Consider the following 18489-nt stretch of genomic DNA (forward strand, 5'->3'; position numbering starts at 1 on the left):
CCAAACACCATTATATTGGGCGACTTCAACTACCCAAACATGGACTGGGAGCATTACTCTAGCTCCAACACCCTAGCTCAAAGGTTCCTAGAATTTATAAACTCAAATGCTATGGAACAACCTGTTACCACTCCCACAAGAGGGGAAAACATACTGGACCTGATCATCACCAACATGGGGACTCTATGCTCCAGACCAGAAGTGTATCCCTCACTGGTAAGATCAGACCATAAACTAATCTCACTGGTTATTCACATCACGACCCCACCCCCTGCCCAGAAAACCACAGTGAAAAACTTCTCTAAAGCAAATTTCACACTCCTCAAAACAGAGGTGGAATCCTTCAAAGCCCCCGGGCCTGTGGAAAATACGGCCCAGACCGCAGAATCCTTTATAAACGCATTCTATGAACACCTTCAGGAATGCATGGTTCATGCAATCCCAAATAATACCAAGAACCAATCCTCCAAACGCAGACGTCCTGTCTGGTGGACCCCAGCCATAAACAAACTACACAATAGAAGGAGGAAGCTACTACATGATAGAGCAAAATCCCAAAAAGGGAAGGCATCTCTGATCAGGGTTATCAAAAAACTACGGGCACTCATAAAATCGTCTAAGGCCAGCTTCGAGAGAAAAATTGCATAGGACACTAAGGATAATCACAAGGCTTTCTTTCGTTATGTTAGGAACATGGGTGGGAATTCCCAGATATGCTCAGAATTAGTCCAAAATGACAAAAAATACACCGAACCCACAGACATTGCCAACATCCTAGCTGACAGGTTCAGTGCAAACTTCTCTCCCCCCCCCTCCCCACCAAAAGGGCAAATATCTATCCCAGCAGAGTGCTGCCCCCCTGACATCTCAGATGCTCAGGTAAGAGCCGCCCTCTCCAAAGCAAAAAACACAGCATCAATGGGACCAGACGGTGTCCTGGGCTGTGTCCTACATGAACTCCAAGAAGAGCTAAACCCAAACATAAAACTACTGTTCAATCTCAGCCTTACCACAGGATATGTACCCAAAGAGTGGCGTACAGCAACAGTGGTCCCTCTCCACAAAGGTGGTGCCTCAACGGATCATGGAAACTATCGCCCTATAAGCCTGACTAGCTTGGTCTGCAAAGCTATGGAAAGGATCATCATGGACCTCATAAAAAAAGATATTGGGGACCTACAGACACTGGATCCTACCCAGTTCGGCTTTGTTAAGGGCAGATCCTGCCTCTTAAACCTGGACGATTTCTTTGAAACAGTCACCAAGGCCATTGACGAGGGGAAGGTGGTCCACACAGCCTACCTGGACCTCGCAAAAGCCTTTGATACAATACCCCACTCGGGCATTATAGATAAGCTCACCAGCTTAAATATAAACCCCTGTGTCACTAGATGGGTTGCAATCTGGCTCAAGGACAGAACACACATGGTTAGAATTTCTGGAGCCATGTCAGACTCCAAGCCAGTTACAAGTGGCGTCCCACAAGGCTCAGTCCTGGGACCTCTCCTGTTCGGTATATATTTCTCGGTGGTACAGGCAAATACGGAAGGACTGTGGCTGACCAAGTTCGCAGATGACTGCAAACTGGGCGCTATAATCAACTCTCCAGCAGACACAAGCATCCTCCAAAAGGGCCTCATAGAAACAGACAACTGGTGCCAGAGCCATGGTCTCAAGCTAAACGCCAAAAAGTGTATAGTCATCCCCTTTGGCATAAACAAAGTGCCCACAAATTACCACATAGGTGGTAATCCATTAAGTACGGAAGAAGTAATTAGGGACCTGGGGACCCAAGTTGATAGCAATCTCTCATTTGACAACCACGTGGCCAAAGTGGTTAGAAAAACATTTTATATAGCCCACCTAATCATGAAGGGATTCACATCTAGATCAGGGGAGGTCATCGTGCCTCTTTACTCATCCCTCATCAGGCCCATAATTGAGTACAATGCCCCTTTTGGGATGTACCTTACCAGACACCTGCAGCAACTGGAAAGACCCCAAAAGTACCTCACCAAGAGGATCAAAGGGCTCAAACAGATGCCATATGCTACCCGGTTAAAGAAACTCCAGCTCTACTCAGTAGCATAATGTCTGCTCAGAGGTGATCTGTGCCTGACGTATAAAGCCATGTCCAACCCGGAATTAATGGACATGCTACACCTCGGAAAATCCAAATCCCATCGAGCTACGTGCTCGAGAGACTTGAACCTCAGCACTGAAATAAATAGGACATGCTGGAGGGACAGATTCATAACCCAGAGGCTCCCTTCACTCTGGAATAAAATCCCAGTCCAGGTTAGGCAGAGTCCCTCATTGACTCTCTTCAAGAGGAGTCTTGAGGAGTGGATGGGGGATCGTAGGTTTACCCCGGGTATCACTTTTGTGTCACTGTTAGACAGAGGCACAGTATACTAACCTCGAAAAAGGGCATTGCAAAATTAATTTTAAAATGGGTGGTGAAAGCCAAACACGCTCTGGCTAGGCTTACAAATACCCTAGGGCAGATAGCCTAGTATGAACCTATGCCTGACAATTTGCTTTGCACCTTTGTGTCGCTTATCTTTGCCCCTTCGACCCTTGATGACTTTTTTTCTTCTTAAAGCTGCAGATGCAGCATCTTCCTCTCTCATCTGTTTATTCACTGCTTTGGTTACGTCCACTTTTGTTTTTTTGTTATCCATCAACTTTAATTTCTCCAGCTGTTCCTGTTTTTCTGCAGAAAAGTCCCCAATCACAGGCAAACATTTCCTCTTCCTCCCGATGTTTCTGGGTTCTTTTTCTTTTACCAGCTTGTCCTGGAATTTCCCCACTGAAGCTGTAGACATCTTTGCTATATGGAGTGCCTTCCCAAGTTCAATCTTAGATGGTTGAGAAGACGGAGGCAATCCAGTACCTGGAATTTTTATTTTTTGCGATCTTGCAATATTCCTCAGTCTGTTTAACTCGTTCTTTGCTACCCTTTCCTTCTTTGCTTTTATGCGTTTGGCAAACTGATCTTCAATTGGATCAGCTTTGTCAGGCACTTCAATAAGCCACTCTTTTGTGTTATCTTTAGCGCGATTATATCCCCATCTTCTTTTCCATTCCTTACTCACTTCATCCCAGACCAAGTTCGTTTTCTTCTTCTGGAGTCCTTTTAGTTTAGCAAACTGCTCCCACCGTGTGAGAGGTTTTGCTTTGGGTACGGGTTTCTCTTGAGGTAGTCGCGTGGTCGGGTCGGGTAAATTTGCAACCACAGCCTCTTCCACTCTCTCAATAGGTAACTGCCAAATACTGGCAATTAGCAGTTGCGTATTATCTCTAGCCAAACCACACAGAAACTCACCTTTGGGAGATTTGCTAAATTCGCGAATGTCTATAGAATTTTTATCAGTAGCCAATAAATTCCCCAAATCAAACTCAAGGTCCAATGATTTATGAACATTGATGCTGCTACGTTTTTCAGCTTCTTCACGTTCAACTTTAGCTAACATATCTTCCACACTGCTCGCCGCCATGTTGTGTTTTAAACCAACACGCGACGGCGTCAAACCTTGGATTTAGTTATGATTGAGTTACAGCTCTACTGTTGTAAACATTTCTTCGTATCAGCGTAAAGGCTGAGGGTTTTAGTGTGCGTGTTCACATGCGCTGTTGGGGATTGTTAAAACTACAAGTGGAAAACTACTATTCCCATACTGCAGCTCTTTGCCGACGTGGCCTGCAGGTTTGACGTCGGTGAAAAACTATAGTACATGCGCTGTACTGTATTTTTTTTTTTTTTTTTTGAGGAGAGGAATTGGAAAGCGTAACATTGGAAATGGTAAGTGGTTAAAATCTTGTTTCTCGTTATTTGGTTTGTTGCATATATGTACTTATATTATGATATGTTTTGGGTGAAGGATTATAATTTTAATAGGCACAGCTTAAATCTAGTGGTAGTATGTAGGGTTACCACCTTTTCAAATGCCCAAAGTGGAGCATTTTTGGTACAAACGTCAGATTTTGCAGGCCAAAACATAACCATGGCCAGTACAAATGACAGAGCTTCACTTTTTTGGGTAAATAAAAGCCTGTTCTTGTAGCATTTTAGTTGCTTATTCTGTTTCTTATAACATTTACGTGTTACAGATACATAATAACTGTTTATGCAACTATTGCATAAAATATATGAAATAATTTTGTCCTAAAATCTCAGGACATTTGCCATTTTTACAATTTTTTGGCAGGACAAAACTGCCCAAAGAGGGACTGTCTTTCGCAGAGTGGGACAGGTGGTAACCCTAGTAGTATATGTTGTAAGATGTTAGATTAATAAGATGTACTAGGATATGGTTGTGGGATACGTCAGCTGTAAGGATATTGAAATGATGGAAATCACGCAGAGACTAGATTCGCTTTGGTTTAATTATCAGAGAAAACATTCAGTGGGCTTGTGTGGGATAAATTGGGTTGATGAGTGGATTTTCGGACTCTTATGTCCTAAAAGTATTCCAGCCAGGCAGTTGTTTTCGAATTTACTTTCATGTTAACTGTGAATGCCCAACATCCCATCTTTTCTAAAACGGTGAGTTTTATTTTCTGAAAGTTGAGCTGTAGTGCGTTTTTTAAGACACAACCGGAGCTTGCTATTTTGCGGTTTAAATACTCGGCGTAACATGCAGTGCGTTCCGAGGAATTGTGTATTAGCTTGGCACGAGATGAAGAGTAGCCTCACAACGTTTAGGTTGCATATTTGGCGAGCTAAGCAAATTAACGTGAATATTGGCTGAAATGTACGAAACATTGAACAGTTGATATCGGGGCATACCTCCCAATTGTCCCTGATCTTGCCTCATAGTTCACCCTGCCTCTCCTGAACTTTTTGATTTTCTGGTAAGTTATGGGTGATGATTTTCTGGTAAGTTATAGGTGATGATAAACAATCTGTAATGTTGGACTGGGGCATTTATAAGCCTAGCCATAGTGATGTGGCTTTTGCCACCCCATGTAATGGTACAAAAGTGTACAGAATAGATTTAGAATACTGTGCCTCTGTCTAGTAGTGACACAGTGAAGACCCCCTTACATAATAGAATTAGTTTACTGTGCCTCTGTCTAGTAGTGACACAGAGATGACCCCTGGGGTAAACCTACCTCCCATCCACTCGTCAAGATCTCTCTTGAAGAGAGTCAGTGAGGGGCTCTGCCTGACATGAACTGGGATTCTGTTCCAGAGTATGGGAAGCCTCTGAGTTATGAATCTGTCCCTCCAGCATGTCCTATTCATATTTGTGCTGAGGTTTAAATCTTTAGCTCTCGTGGTTCTGATGGATTTGGATTTTTTGAGGTGGAGCATGTCCATCAATTCCTGATTGGACACGGCCTTGTATGTCAGGCACAGATCACCTCTGAGTAGGCGGTATGCTACTGAATAGAGCTGGAGTTTCTTTAGTCTGGCAGCATATGACATATGTTGGAGACCCTTGATCCTCTTGGTGAGGTACTTTTGGGGTCTCTCTAGCTGTTGCAAGTGCCGGGTGAGGTATATACCAAATGAGGCATTGTACTCGATCATGGGCCTGATAAGGGAGGAGTATAGGGGTGCAATGACCTCCTTTGATCTGGATGTGAATCCCTTCATGATAAGGTGGGCAAGGTAGAAAGTCTTTCTAACCACTTTGGCAACGTGGGTGTCAAATGAGAGGTCACTATCGACTTGGGTCCCCAGGTCTCAGATTACTTTTTCCGTACTCAGTGGGTTACTGTCTATGTGATAATTTGTGGGTACTTTGTTTTTCCCAAAGGGGATGACTGTGCATTTTTTTGGCATTTAGTTTAAGGCCATGACTCCGGCACCAGTTGTCCGTTTCAGTGAGGCCTTTCTGTAGGATGTTTGTGTCAGCTGGTGTATCGACTATGGCGCCTAGTTTGCAGTCATCTGCAAACTTTATCAGCCACAACCCTCCCATGTTTGCTTTCACATCTGAGAAATAAATGCCGAACAAGAGGGGTCCCAGGACAGAGCCCTGTGGGGCACCACTTGTGACTGGCTTTGAGTCTGACATGGCTCCAGCGATTTTGACACTATGGGTTCTATCCTTTAGCCAGTTTGCAACCCATCTTGTGACATATGGATTTACATTTAAGCTGTTGAGCTCGTCTATGATGCCAGAGTGGGGTATTGTGTCGAAAGCTTTAGCCAAGTCCAGGTAGGCTGTATGGACTGCTTTGCCCTCGTCAATGGCTCTAGTGACTGTTTCGAAAGTCAACCAGGTTCAAAAGGCAGGATCTGCCCTTTACAAAGCCGAACTGGGTGGGATCAAGTGTCTGTAAGTCCCCGATGTCTCTGTTTATGAGTTCCATAATGATTCTTTCCATAGCCTTGCAGACCAGGCTGGTTAAGCTTATGGGGCGGTAGTTACCAGGGTCTGTAGAGGTGCCTCCTTTGTGGAGTGGGACTACTGTTGCTGTATGCCGGTGTTCAGGTACATATCCCGTAGTAAGGCTAAGGTTAAAAAGCATTTTTATGTGCGGGTTTAGCTCCTCTTGGAGTTCACGTAGCACGCAACCCGGGATACCGTCAGGTCCCATTGATGCTGTGTTTTTAGCTTTGCTGAGGGTGGTTCTCACCTGGACATCTGAGATGACAGGGAGGTTACATTCAGCTGGGATAAGTATTTCTTTGTTTTGGGGGTGAGGGAGGGGAGAAATTTGCACTGAACCTGTCTGCCAGAATGTTGGCAATATCTGTGGGTTCAGTGTATTTTTTGTCATTGTGAACTAACTGAACATATCTGAGGGTTTCTGCCCAGGTTTCTAACATAGCAGAAGACGGCCTTGTGGTTATCTTTAGTGTCCATAGCGATTTTTCTCTCAAAGTTGGCCTTGGATGTTTTTATGAGAGAACGTAGCTTTCTACTAGTGCTGATCAGAGATGCCTTCTCTTTATGGGATTTTGCTCTGTCGTGCAGTAGCTTCCTTTTTTGTTATACAATTTGTTTATGGCTGGGGTCCACCAGACAGGATGCCTACCCTTGGTGGAGAGGGTCTTGGGTTTATTTGGGATTGCATGATCCATGCCTTCTTGGAGATGTCTGTAGAAAGCATTTGTGAAGGATTCTGCATTGTGGGATGTGGTTTCCACTGGCCCAGTGGGCTTAAAGGATACCATCTCAGTTTTAAGAAGTGTAAAGTCGGCTTTTGAGAAGTTTTTCACTGTAGTCTTTTGTGTTGGGGGTGGAGGTGGGATATGTATATCCAGGGTGATTAGTTTGTGGTCAGATCTCACTAGTGAGTGGTATACTTCCGGTGTGGAGCACTTTGTCCCCATGTTTGTGATGATCAGGTCTAGTATATTATCTCCTCTTGTGGGAGAGGTGACTAGCTGTTCCATTGCATTTGAATTTATGAATTCCAGGAACCTTTGGGCTAGGGTGTTTGGGCTAGAATAATGCACCCAGTCTATGTTAGGGTAGTTGAAGTCTCCCAATATGATGGTGTTTGGTGAGACATTCATATCCTCCAATGTCTTCAGGAAGGCTGAATGGGGTTCCTGAGATTGGGAGGGTGGTCTGTAACATGCTACCAGTTGTATAGCAGCTTTGCCTACGGTTAGTTGCACCTGGATGGTCTCTGATGCTTCATGTATTGCCACTAACCTGGAGGTGTGGGTGTCCTTGATGAATATTGACACCCCCCCCTCCCTTTTTGGTTTGGCCTGAGTTTTGGGGCCGAAAAGCATGATACGAGGTATAGCCTGGTAGTGCTGGGGTGCTTTCAGGAGCCTTGAACCAGGTTTCAGTTACTGCACAGACATCAATGTTCTCCATACTGAGGAGTGCTTCGAGAGCCTGCATCTTGAGATTTAGACTTCTGGCGTTGAGCAGCATTACCCTTAATTTTTTTCCATTTTTGTTTTCTAAGGAGGTGGGTTTGTCTTTTGAGCCTTGCCTAAAAAAGGCACTATGGGGGTGGCAAGAGCCTTAGCCAATATCCGGAAGCCCAGTGGTGACAGATGCAAGCCGTCCCTTGCGAAGCAGCGTGGCTTGTCCAGCATGTCATCCCAAGCAGACAGACATTGGATCCCCCTAGAAGGACACCAGTATTTGAGCCAATTATTAAAGATGATCATCTTGTCTTTGTATTGTGGCATCATTCTTGGTGAGGGCAAGATGCTGCTCAGGGTCAGGGTCATACCAGCCTGGGCTACATAATCAGAGAGCTCCTCTGTCTCTTTTCATGTAGTCCAGGGAGGTACGTCTCAAGTCATTCACGCCGGCATGGACAATGGCGGAGTCATATTTGTACTTGCTTTGGAGTGACCTGAGTGCGTGTGTTATGTGGCGGATCCTAGCTCCCGATAGGCAGCTCACCGTTACCCTCTCCTTGTTCAGCCTAGTAAGCGGAACGTCAGTGTGTCACACTAGTAATAGGTGACTCTATAGTCAATCAGGCATGGTGTTTGACCTTAAGGGCTGTGATTGACACACTGATTTATTGAAGTATGTGTTGCATGTGTTATGTTTTGAGGTGGTGGATTTTTGGGTGTCTGCTTTGGGAGCCTCTTCTGTTTTGGTAAGTTTTTTGTTAGAGCCTCCGAGTATGTCTTTGTGTTATTATGTTACTTGTTGTTCAGAAATTGCACGTTTGTGAAAAACCTGTTTTGAGTAAATTAAACTAATAACATGCGCACAGTTCTTAATTTTGACCTTTGTCCTCTTGTTAATTTTGGATTTGTCCCTGATTGTTGGTCTAAGAAGTTGAGTGCCATCTCTTCTTGGGCCCGGTTTCCAGTTGAAAGGTGGTTGTCTGGTAGTCCCATGTGGCAAATAACTGTATATGTTGGTCTATCTGGTAGAATGTCTGCTTACAGTCTGAGTACAGAATGGTAATTCCCGGCTCAAAAGTGAATATATATTAGCATACAGTTAAGAGCTGCGGTGTTTTTTTGCTTATGGGTGGGATTTCTGTTATGACTGATATTAGTGTAATTTTTGTTAGTAAAGTCTGAGCTTGTAGTTGACGTTGTTTGCAGACAGATGACAGCTGGTGATTTAAAAAATGCAAAGCTAGGTTGCAACCTTTGGACAGAGAAGCACAAGTAAATCGTACAGTAGTGTGGATGACTTTAAACAGAAAGTAGGAGTAGAAATTTGGGGGATGATCCTCTCTAAGTTGAGTTACAGTGAGCTTTATGAAAGGACAGTGGCAGGCGCTATAAAAATAGTGAAGTGCAGAACACAAGGAGAGAGTTTCAGAGCTGTTGACGTTTTCACCCCATTCATTGCATAAGACAATGATAGTGCCACCTTTTGTGTATTGTGTACCTTGATGGAAGCCATGTAGATTTTTTTTAAGCTGGCATGAAACACATGGCAGTTGTCAGAACGGTGATTATTATGGAGTTTTTCAGGTTGGGACAGAGACTTTGAATGCTGAGCATGTATACTTTAGCAGCAATGTGATTTGGACACTTTGTATTGCTTTATGTGAAAGAGAGACTTAAAGATGGCTTAAGGAGATTGGATGACATTTCAGTTTCGGTGATGTCTCATGATAGACTTGAGAAAATATTCCTGTTTGGAGGGGATGGTAGGGCTTCTCTTTGAGACCTCGGGCCATTATTCATATTTGCTTGGAAAGCATAACGGATAGTGGTAGACATTTATTGGAGAGTTAACTTCAGTGCTTGGCTGGACTTTGTAGAGCTTTTTTTCACTGTTGACCAGTGTCTGCAACAACACAGCTGATGAAACGGGCTTAATCTGGACCGGAGTAAGGGACACAGAGTATTAGAGAGGGTATGAGAAATCTCACAGTAAGTTTGAAGACCTTCTAGACTTCACATTCTGCACTGCAAACTGGTAGAAGCTCAGCTGTGGGCTTAAGACAAGGGGGGAACTGTGGTGAACTGAACAGTCAGTTCCGTAGGACCCCACAGTTTTTTTGTATTAAATAGCAGAAATGTTTGAAAATATTGTTTGGTAGATTGTAGAGTGCACAGTTGGAAAATGGAAATGAAATTAAGGAACATCAAATCAATATTATTTAGAGTGATTAGCTTTCAGGAATGAGTATGTATGTAGATCATGATGATAAATAACTTAATTTACATAAAACTTTTTTCGCATCTGAACATGTGCGATTCTGAATGTTCATTTAAAGAAGCATGGTAGAAATAAAGATGCAGGCATATTCATTTTTTAATAAATGTACTTTTGTTTACGCACACTTTTTCCATAGTTATGGATATTGTTCTCCATACCAAAGGGAGCAGCGTGGTTCCGATATGCTGTTTGTTTTCATTTGACCTTTGCTATTGTGTGAGATGCATGTTATTCTTTACCACCTTTCTTTGCTGTACTTGGATGTTTAAGCAGTATTGGCATTGTGGAATAAAGTTAATCTCTGAGCTTGGGTTTCAGTGCAGGTATGCAGTGAAACTACAGCTTTGTGTTGGGTTTGCATAATCAGATCTTGAGTTGGTGCTGTACTGGTGGGGGTATGATGTGAACTGAAGACCTAATTGTTGTGTTCATTGTTTTGGTTGTTGACCGCAGAGATGTAGACAAAAGTTTTGACAATATGCACACATTTCGAAAATGTCCCTCCCCCCATCTTCCCTGTCCTAAACAATGCATGCTTCTGGCCACTTCCAGTAAGGAAAAATACTCTCATTCAGGGGGAAACACTGTGATAAATGTGCCAAGGTTCTTTATTTGTATGCTAATACACTTATTGTTACTGTTATTTCTTTTGAACATACACTACGGTTTACTTGGCGTATACCCTTTTTCGACCTTAGTGAAGTTTATAGCCTACTGGTTCAGTTGCTGTAACCCCATATTGGTGTTTTTATGGAAAACAATACAGTTGTCACTTTGAGTGTATTTTTAGTTAAAACTTTTTAATTTATAGGAAAAAAAAAAGTACACATTTCTTCACTAAAGAAAATCAATGTCTGCAGTGTTTTATAACCCAAGTAACATATGTGATCTTTAATATAGTCAGTGTTTGATTCCTCACCCAACATCTGGGACAGTAGTATGTCTGTGTACACTGTGGAAGGTCTAGAGAAATAATACCAAGACAGAGACAAACCAATAATACCAAGAGTGACTCTGAGCACATGATAACCTTTATATGCTGAAAAGCATCTGTTTCTTTTCTGTGAGTTCCTTTCTTTCTATTTTTTAGGGCTTGCAAGAGAGCAGGTGATGACAAAAAAAAGTGGTGCACATTTTGAGTAACATCTGGCCAGGCCTAATCACCTTCTTTAGTTAGGGGCATTAACCAATTTTTAGACTGCCCAATCCTTCTTTCTGTTATATTATAGTTAAGTTACTTGAGGTGTTTTAATTCTGTTGAAAGAAGGTACATTTTGGGAGCATTTATTGAACCTTACCTTTGTAAGGGAGTTCAGAACGGCTTGAACTTTGGGTACATGTAATTCCCATTCCTCTTTATGTATTATGACATATGAAGTTATGCAGCTGTGTGCAGGTTATGAGATTTGAGCATAGTGTCCATCCGGTGTTGAAATGTGTATGAAGGCCAGATAGAAAATTATTTCTATTGGCGCAGACCTTCAGGGATCAAAAGGGCATTTTTTTCTTTGGGTTCATTCATTAATGGAATCTGGAATAGCAGAAAATTCAAGGTGGTCATGAATGTAGCTTTTTCTTAACTGCACAGCCACTTCATCCACCCTTGGCGTGGAGTAGCTGTCGATCTTGGCGATCTTATGCTTTATTAAATTGTTGCAGAACCCGATGGTTCCATTGTGTGTTGATACCAGAATTATAGACCTCTTATTGTTATATTCTTTGGTTACCCTTAACTGCAACATTTTCTTCAACTGTTCCTGAACTGTTTTTTCTAAGATTCGGGTATCCAGTAAGGTGTTGGGTTGTCATCTTTTTTTCACCCAGATTAGCATCTGTTGGTGTAAAATTGGATTGGTTTTACCTGACTGTTCAGAGGAAAATTATTTCAGGCTAGAAACTCTTCCGTGTCTTGCTTTGGAGTTTTGATAGGATCTCATCTGTTGACCTTTTAAGTATAGATAATAGCCAGTTCTGATTCTGGGATCCCTAACCACTATTTGTAGACTAAGTAGTGTTGTATGTTGTGTCTTTCGGCTTTTCCCGTTTAGGGGTCGCCACAGCGGGACTCCGGTCCGCTAATGATTGGCAGTGGATTTTTACGTGCCGAGTTGCCAGCTCTGATGCACAACCTTCAGCGAAGGTATGCCCATTCACGCATGTCTCCACACAGAAGACGCTCTAGCTGAGAATTGAACAGGACAACGTCTTACTGTGAGGTGACAACGCTACATAGCACCACCACCGCAATCCTTATTTGTTTGTTCACTGGAATAGTCTGAGCAGTGCCGTTTTTCAGAGGAGGCCGAGGAGAAGGGTTTTATTTATACAGACATTTGCATTGTTTCATTTTATGGGCAACAAGTCCATTATTCAAACTTCCTTGACATTAGTTACATCATGTACATACCATTTTTATTAAAAGTAAAGGTTACATGGCTTGTATATGAATACAGTTTTTTTAAATTGAAGAGCTAGAGCAGTCCAAGGAAAAATGAGATGAGATTCTTAAGTGAAGTGGGATAGTACCCCAGCTATTAACAATACATTGCGAATGCAGGGAGTATCCTGCATTATTGTTGTGTTTGGTTATAGAGAGCAGTGAGTTGTGCATGTAATGTAGAGAGAAGAATTTTTCATGGCTGTGCAGTAGTTTGAAGGCTGTAATTTAATTGTGATTACAATAGCGATAGTTGGGGCCAATTTTGTTTTTAAAGAGAGGTAGTGATGTGATCTGTATTGTTGGTTAGTTGCAAATTTAGTTTATTGTAGTATTTTTAGTTTGTCTGAGAGAGAAGTTGAGATTGGTTAGGTTAGGAGAGACATATAATGTGGGGAGTAGAAAAGAGGTGATTATGTTTTTTGTCTAGCAGAGTCAGTAAGGTAGTGTTTTACTCTGTATTGGCAGCCTAGCTTTTATTTTCTTAGAAAAGCTTTTACTGGTTCACACAACCTTTTGTAATTTATATCATACGCACACTTTCCACAGCCTCATGTGGTCCCTACCATTTGGCCAAAAATTTCTCACCAACCAGAGTAATTAAAACAAGTAGATGGTTTGTGACCTGAAATCTTTATTTCTGTTATGTAGTCCTTGTAGATTTTTGTTCCCCCTCCATGTGTTTGCGGGGTACTGGCATTACTATTCTTAATCTGTCCTGTGCTGAAGTGTAATGCTTCAGTATGGTGTTAAGTGGAGCAAACTCCTTTTCCTGTGCTTCTTTGGCAATATCTAGTTATCTTTGGGGAAGTTGTTCTCTCATAGAGCATTTGGATCAGTTCTTTGATTATATCCAGCTTATTATGGGATTAAGATATGGATGCTAAAAAATTCATGTTGAGAGAAACGTTCTCAAGGTGAGTCTTGGTGTCCATGTTTTTTTTTTTTTTTTTTTTTTTTTATTTATTTATTGAATTATCACTTGGGACACAGACAAAATTACATTAATATGGTCTGATTACTTTTATATAAAGTTCGCATTTACAGACATAAGCTATATAAACTATATGTGATGTATAACCTGGGCAACATTATAAAAATTAAATTCCTGACCTCTCTTAAACCGCTTTCCTTCTTCAAAACACTTTTTTGAATGTGTTCCCACAATTTCCATTGTTTTATTTTGCTGAGCAATTTACTCCTACCGTTTTCTAAAGATCTGCTTTCTGTTTTTATCTCTATTACAGTTTTCGCTACTTCAAGTGTTGTTGGTTTAGATTTTGATTTCCATTTTCTAGTAGTTTTGCTTTTATGGCAGCCACCAGAATTAAACTTAACAAGGCCTTACTATGTGTAGGTAATTCAGATCCTGAATCCTAGCTCAAAAAATAATTTCCTTAGTTACACTCATTTACTCATCTAGTATTCTTGACCGAGTTCTCTGTAGGGAACTTTTAAAGTCTGCCAACTCATTACACTCTGAAAACATATGTTCCCAGTTATGTCTCTCTTCCCATCATACCTCCAGCATTTGCTATCTACCTGAGGAAAAATTCTTTGGAGTTGGCTTGAGGTGTAAAAGTATGTATGAAAACACTTCCAGGCAAAAATCTTACATCTACTAGACTTTGCATATTTGGGAGTCCTATATATGTCCACTTGTTTCTTTGGAAAAAGAACTTAGATGTGCACTTCACAATCTTTTCTAACCATTTCTGGTTGATTTTTTTTTTTTTGTGCAGTTTTATATGCCATACTAATTATCTCTTTTTTAACAGCGTCTTCTGTTATAGATTCGGTTAAAATGTCAACCAGTGCATGCCTTTCATGTAGGATTCCCCATCACTTTCTGTTGTCTATATTTTAGTATTGGTCCCTGATAGAGAAGGTAGTCACTAGCCTGCATTCCAAATGTCTGCTTGGTTTCTTCCTGTTCTATAACTTTTCATTTTCTAATTATTTGTTCCCAATACCTTGGTTCCGGTCCCAGTTTCCTGCAGTAAATTCCAGGCCCTCTTGTCTTTTTTCTGTACTCCTAATTGCAGTTATTCTATCGTCACACTCTCCTTTTTCTATTCCCGTGTTGGCTTAGTTCTTAATATACTTTCTGCCACATAACAGTCTTACAGAACGTTTATGTTCATAGTCTCTAAGGATTTGCATCCAAAATCTTATTCTTTCCTGATTTCTTGAATTGCCCCCTTGCTTTCATCATCCATATTGAAAGCATGCAAAGATGGTTATGATCGATGGAACCTAATCATAATAAAAATTGTAAGGAGTGCAAAATGTTTCACTGGCTTTCAAAGCTTTTGGAAGCCAGTACAGCACTTAGTGTCGTCAGTTAGTGGGCAGAAATGAAAGTGCCTCGCTATAGAATTAATAGCTTTTAAAGCTGTTAGATACTTTATTTTGCCGTACCTTTTGCTTATAAGCATGGCAGAGTAAAAGCATCTAACAACTTCAAAAGCTGTTTTACCTTCTGCCATTGTTCTTTGGTTGGTGACGCTGTCTGTGGTTGGTCCCTAGAGGGAGACTCGATGTTAAGTGTTTGGGTGTCCTTAAGCTTTTGTTAAGCACCGTTAAGATTGGATTTTGTGCCAGGAGGTCCTCATTTTGCAGTATGATCTGTGCTCCATGCATTGTGAATGTAGTCGTAGTCCCTGAACCCTGTTGATTCGTGTGTGTGACCTCTTGGATGGCAAACAGGAGATGTAGCAATAGTTGATCCCAGTTTTTGCCATACTCTTCACTTATTTTTCTTAATCTGGATTTTATTGCTTTGTTAAAATGCTCTACTGTGTTATCAGTCTTAAGGGTAGTACATAAAAGTTGCATTACATCTGAAGCTTTTGCAGATGTTGTATATAATTTTTTAACATGTTAAGGGAGGGCCCTTGATCCAGGAGTACTTTCAGTATTCTCACCCTGGAGAACAGCAAGACCAGTTATTTCAGATTGGACTTGGAATTAGCTTTCTGAAGAGATGTTGCTTCTGGGCATTGAGCTGCATAGTCTGTAATGACTCACTACTAGACTTAACTGGTTATACAATGATATCCATGGCAGTCTGAAAGGTGTCTCCATTATGGACATGGATTCTAATGGATTTGTATAGCAGTTGTTTAGGTTGGGGGGGCTCTCCCACACGTTTTCCTACTCTTGCATTATACTTGGCAAATATGTCTAGAACTTGGGCTTTCATTTTGCCCATACCCAGGTGTCCTCCTAGGATGTGGCATGCCGTTTTTATCACACAACTCTGAAGGGTTTAGGTACCACTAACTGATGTACTATTTCTTCCTCCTCCTTGGCTACTTTATGTAATGGGTCATTTTGAAGTTCAAAGTGAAGTTAAGCTGGATGAAAAGGTACAGTAAATTCTTCCTGCATCATTCTTGGTGCATTCTCCAGGACTCTTGCTCATTGTCTTTTCCTCCTACTGTACCTTCTACTTAAAGTTCTGTTGGGTCACTTGAAGATCCGCTTGGTCAGGAATTTCTTCTCTAATGGCCTTCCATGAGAGAGGGTTTTTATCTTTTCCCTCATTAATGCTAACACTGAGGTCTCAGCATTCCATTCTTCTCCTAAGAATGGTAGTTTACGTCAGTATTTTAGTGCTGTCGTCATCCTGTTCTTCTAACTTAATCTCCCTATCCGGGCGCTGAGAATCGGTCCTACTGAGGGCTAGCTTTTCAGTGGTAACTGTTTCCACCATAGTTTTTTTTTTCTTCTTTTTATTGGGGTTCTCCTGCTTTTATTTATTTTTTTAAAGCATATAGCAATGCTCACAGGAAGTTTTCTTCTCCCCATGTCTGCATCACATTTGCCTTTAGCTCCTTTTCTGACTTCATTCTGTTCCTTTTGTAGTTGTATAACATCTATAGTGAATGTAAAACCCTCCTCTTCCTGTATGCTCACCCATGTTCTTGTTCCCTTAGGGCTTTTTAACATTATTACTGGACTACTATAAATGATTTATAAATGAGAACCTCATTACAAGAATACAACTTTGATTCTCTGTTTACAATTTTGTGCATCACCCACCTACTGGAAATATTTCAAGTTAAGACTATATAATGTATGGTAACCACCTTAATGTATGTGTTTTCTTTTTTCAGATTAAATCTTTTTCTTTTTCAGTTACTGACTTCAAGCCCTTGCTGTGTATGTGAGAAAAACATGTACCTGTGTGTACATATCGTTAAACAAATTTCAGTTTTTTCACTGTAATAATTTCACTGTATTTACACTTATATACATTTGGAGCTTTTTTCTCTGGGCCTCTGCTGAAAATGGACCGGTATCCAGTCGGACTTTCCCGGTTAACAAATGTTAAATAAAATACTATTACGTTCAGGTTTACTAATACACCTGCTGATGTGTCCCATCTTTGTATTACAGGGGTGCAGAGCTATGGTCTTGTCTCAGCATTTCTGCAGCTCTACTTCCTTAGGTTGGGAACATAATGTGTTAAGAACATTCCCTGTGTCTTGCTTCTTCCATTATTCTTAAAAATGGGGAATATCTTTCCCAGTGGCCTAAAATGTGCATGGGATTATGCACTTCACATACTGTGTTTAATAGATGGGTCTGGGCTTATCATGCCATAAATAAAATATACTGTATATAGCATGGTGATAACCTGTTAAGTTGTATAATTCTGAGTGTTCTACGTTTTTTTTTTATTTACTGTTGGCTCATTCAAATGCATAGGTTCATAGGTTAGTACTAGGATAACTGCCCTTGTGAGCCATTTTAAGCCTATCCAATTATCCCTTGTGAGACTCGAGCCCTGCACCCTGTGTTTGTAAAGCAAACACCTTAACCATTAGGCCCCCCTCCATATGATGTAGTGCTTTTCACCCTGGGCCCCCAATGAAAGGGGCTCTTTCCAGCAGACTTTCTGGTTAACGCAGGTAAATAAATTTTTGTGTTTAAGATTTGGTGATCACTGCCACAGGATGTGTTATTTTTCCAAACTGAGTTTGTGAATTTGTACGTGGCAAAGGGAATATCTTTTTGTCCCCATGAATGCATGTAATCTTTACAGCCTTCTATGAAAAAGTCTCTTGCTTGCAGATGTACTGCCCTTTAGTGAAGGTTACCTTGTTCTGGAGTCAAACAGCTCCTCTAACTCCATACTGTCTTCTATACACATCACTTCATTAGCTTAGTAGTGGCAGCGTTAGAAAATGTTGTTTCAGCTTGGCAGTAGCTTTGTCACTTACTGTAAGATCTACTTCATTTAGGTGTTTGTCAACAGCTTTAATGTTTATATTATGATTATTTAGTTGTTTCTTTCAGGGTTGTGTGTATAAATATGTATGTAATGCGTGCATGTACACACACAAGTTCATGTGTTGGGAGTTTGCATTTCCATCTACATATATAATGTGATAATACAGTGAAGGGTTGAATGTACAGAAGACTGTTAAATGGTTGAACACAAAGGAGCTGGCAGGACCCCCATCTTGAATCTTAGCCCTAAGGAATCTTCACATCATCTTAAGTGTCTGCTTCTGTTAAACTCCTAGAGAACCTAGATTAAGTCCATGGATGTTGGCCTAAAGAGCTTTGTTGGTGTTTGGAACAATGGGGGGTCAGAGTTGGAGACACTGGCTTCAACACAACTTCTGGTGTACTGCCTCTACTCATCAGATCCGAGGGCCTAGGACCCAAGAAAGAGGTGGATGGAAGGGGAGAACTGGTAGTCGGGGCTGAGCTTGTCGGATCCGAGGAGACTTGAGGATCTGAGGGTGGCCCGATAGGCCTTGGATCCAAGGGTGTAAAACCCTGAAACTTTCTACAACTTCTCAGCTGGCTCCAAGGAGGTTAGAGGAGAGATTTGAGGTAGTGTCATTTCCTCAGCTCTGAAACCATTTGAGACTGCTTAGAAGGGGGTTTTAGCCCCAGCAGTGAGCAATCCTTGCAAGATACGTTTATTCCTACAATCCGAGAAGGCTCTTGGGTTAAAAGTTG

The 18489-nt window shown here is 41.4% G+C and overlaps 2 protein-coding genes across 2 annotated transcripts in view; one reads left to right on the top strand and one right to left on the bottom strand.

The window, feature by feature from the left end:
• Window positions 1-2486: 2486 nt before the first annotated feature.
• RRS1 (ribosome biogenesis regulator 1 homolog) lies at window positions 2487-3647 on the bottom strand. Its single transcript, XM_044079799.1, has one exon. It carries the CDS (start codon window positions 3498-3500, stop codon window positions 2499-2501), a length of 1002 nt encoding a protein of 333 aa, XP_043935734.1. The 5' UTR covers window positions 3501-3647; the 3' UTR covers window positions 2487-2498.
• Window positions 3648-3742: 95 nt separating this feature from the next.
• The window catches only part of PRCC (proline rich mitotic checkpoint control factor), a 791791-nt gene continuing 777044 nt past the window's right edge, over window positions 3743-18489 (top strand). The window contains exon 1 of the mRNA XM_044079798.1: window positions 3743-3805. Coding sequence (XP_043935733.1) covers window positions 3803-3805 — 3 coding nt within the window. The 5' untranslated portion in view covers window positions 3743-3802. The remainder of the gene's footprint in view (window positions 3806-18489) is intronic.

Source organism: Protopterus annectens, chromosome 8.part0 (assembly GCF_019279795.1).
Source record: "Protopterus annectens isolate FY-2018-M chromosome 8.part0, PAN1.0, whole genome shotgun sequence".
NCBI classification, from domain to species: domain Eukaryota; kingdom Metazoa; phylum Chordata; order Ceratodontiformes; family Protopteridae; genus Protopterus; species Protopterus annectens.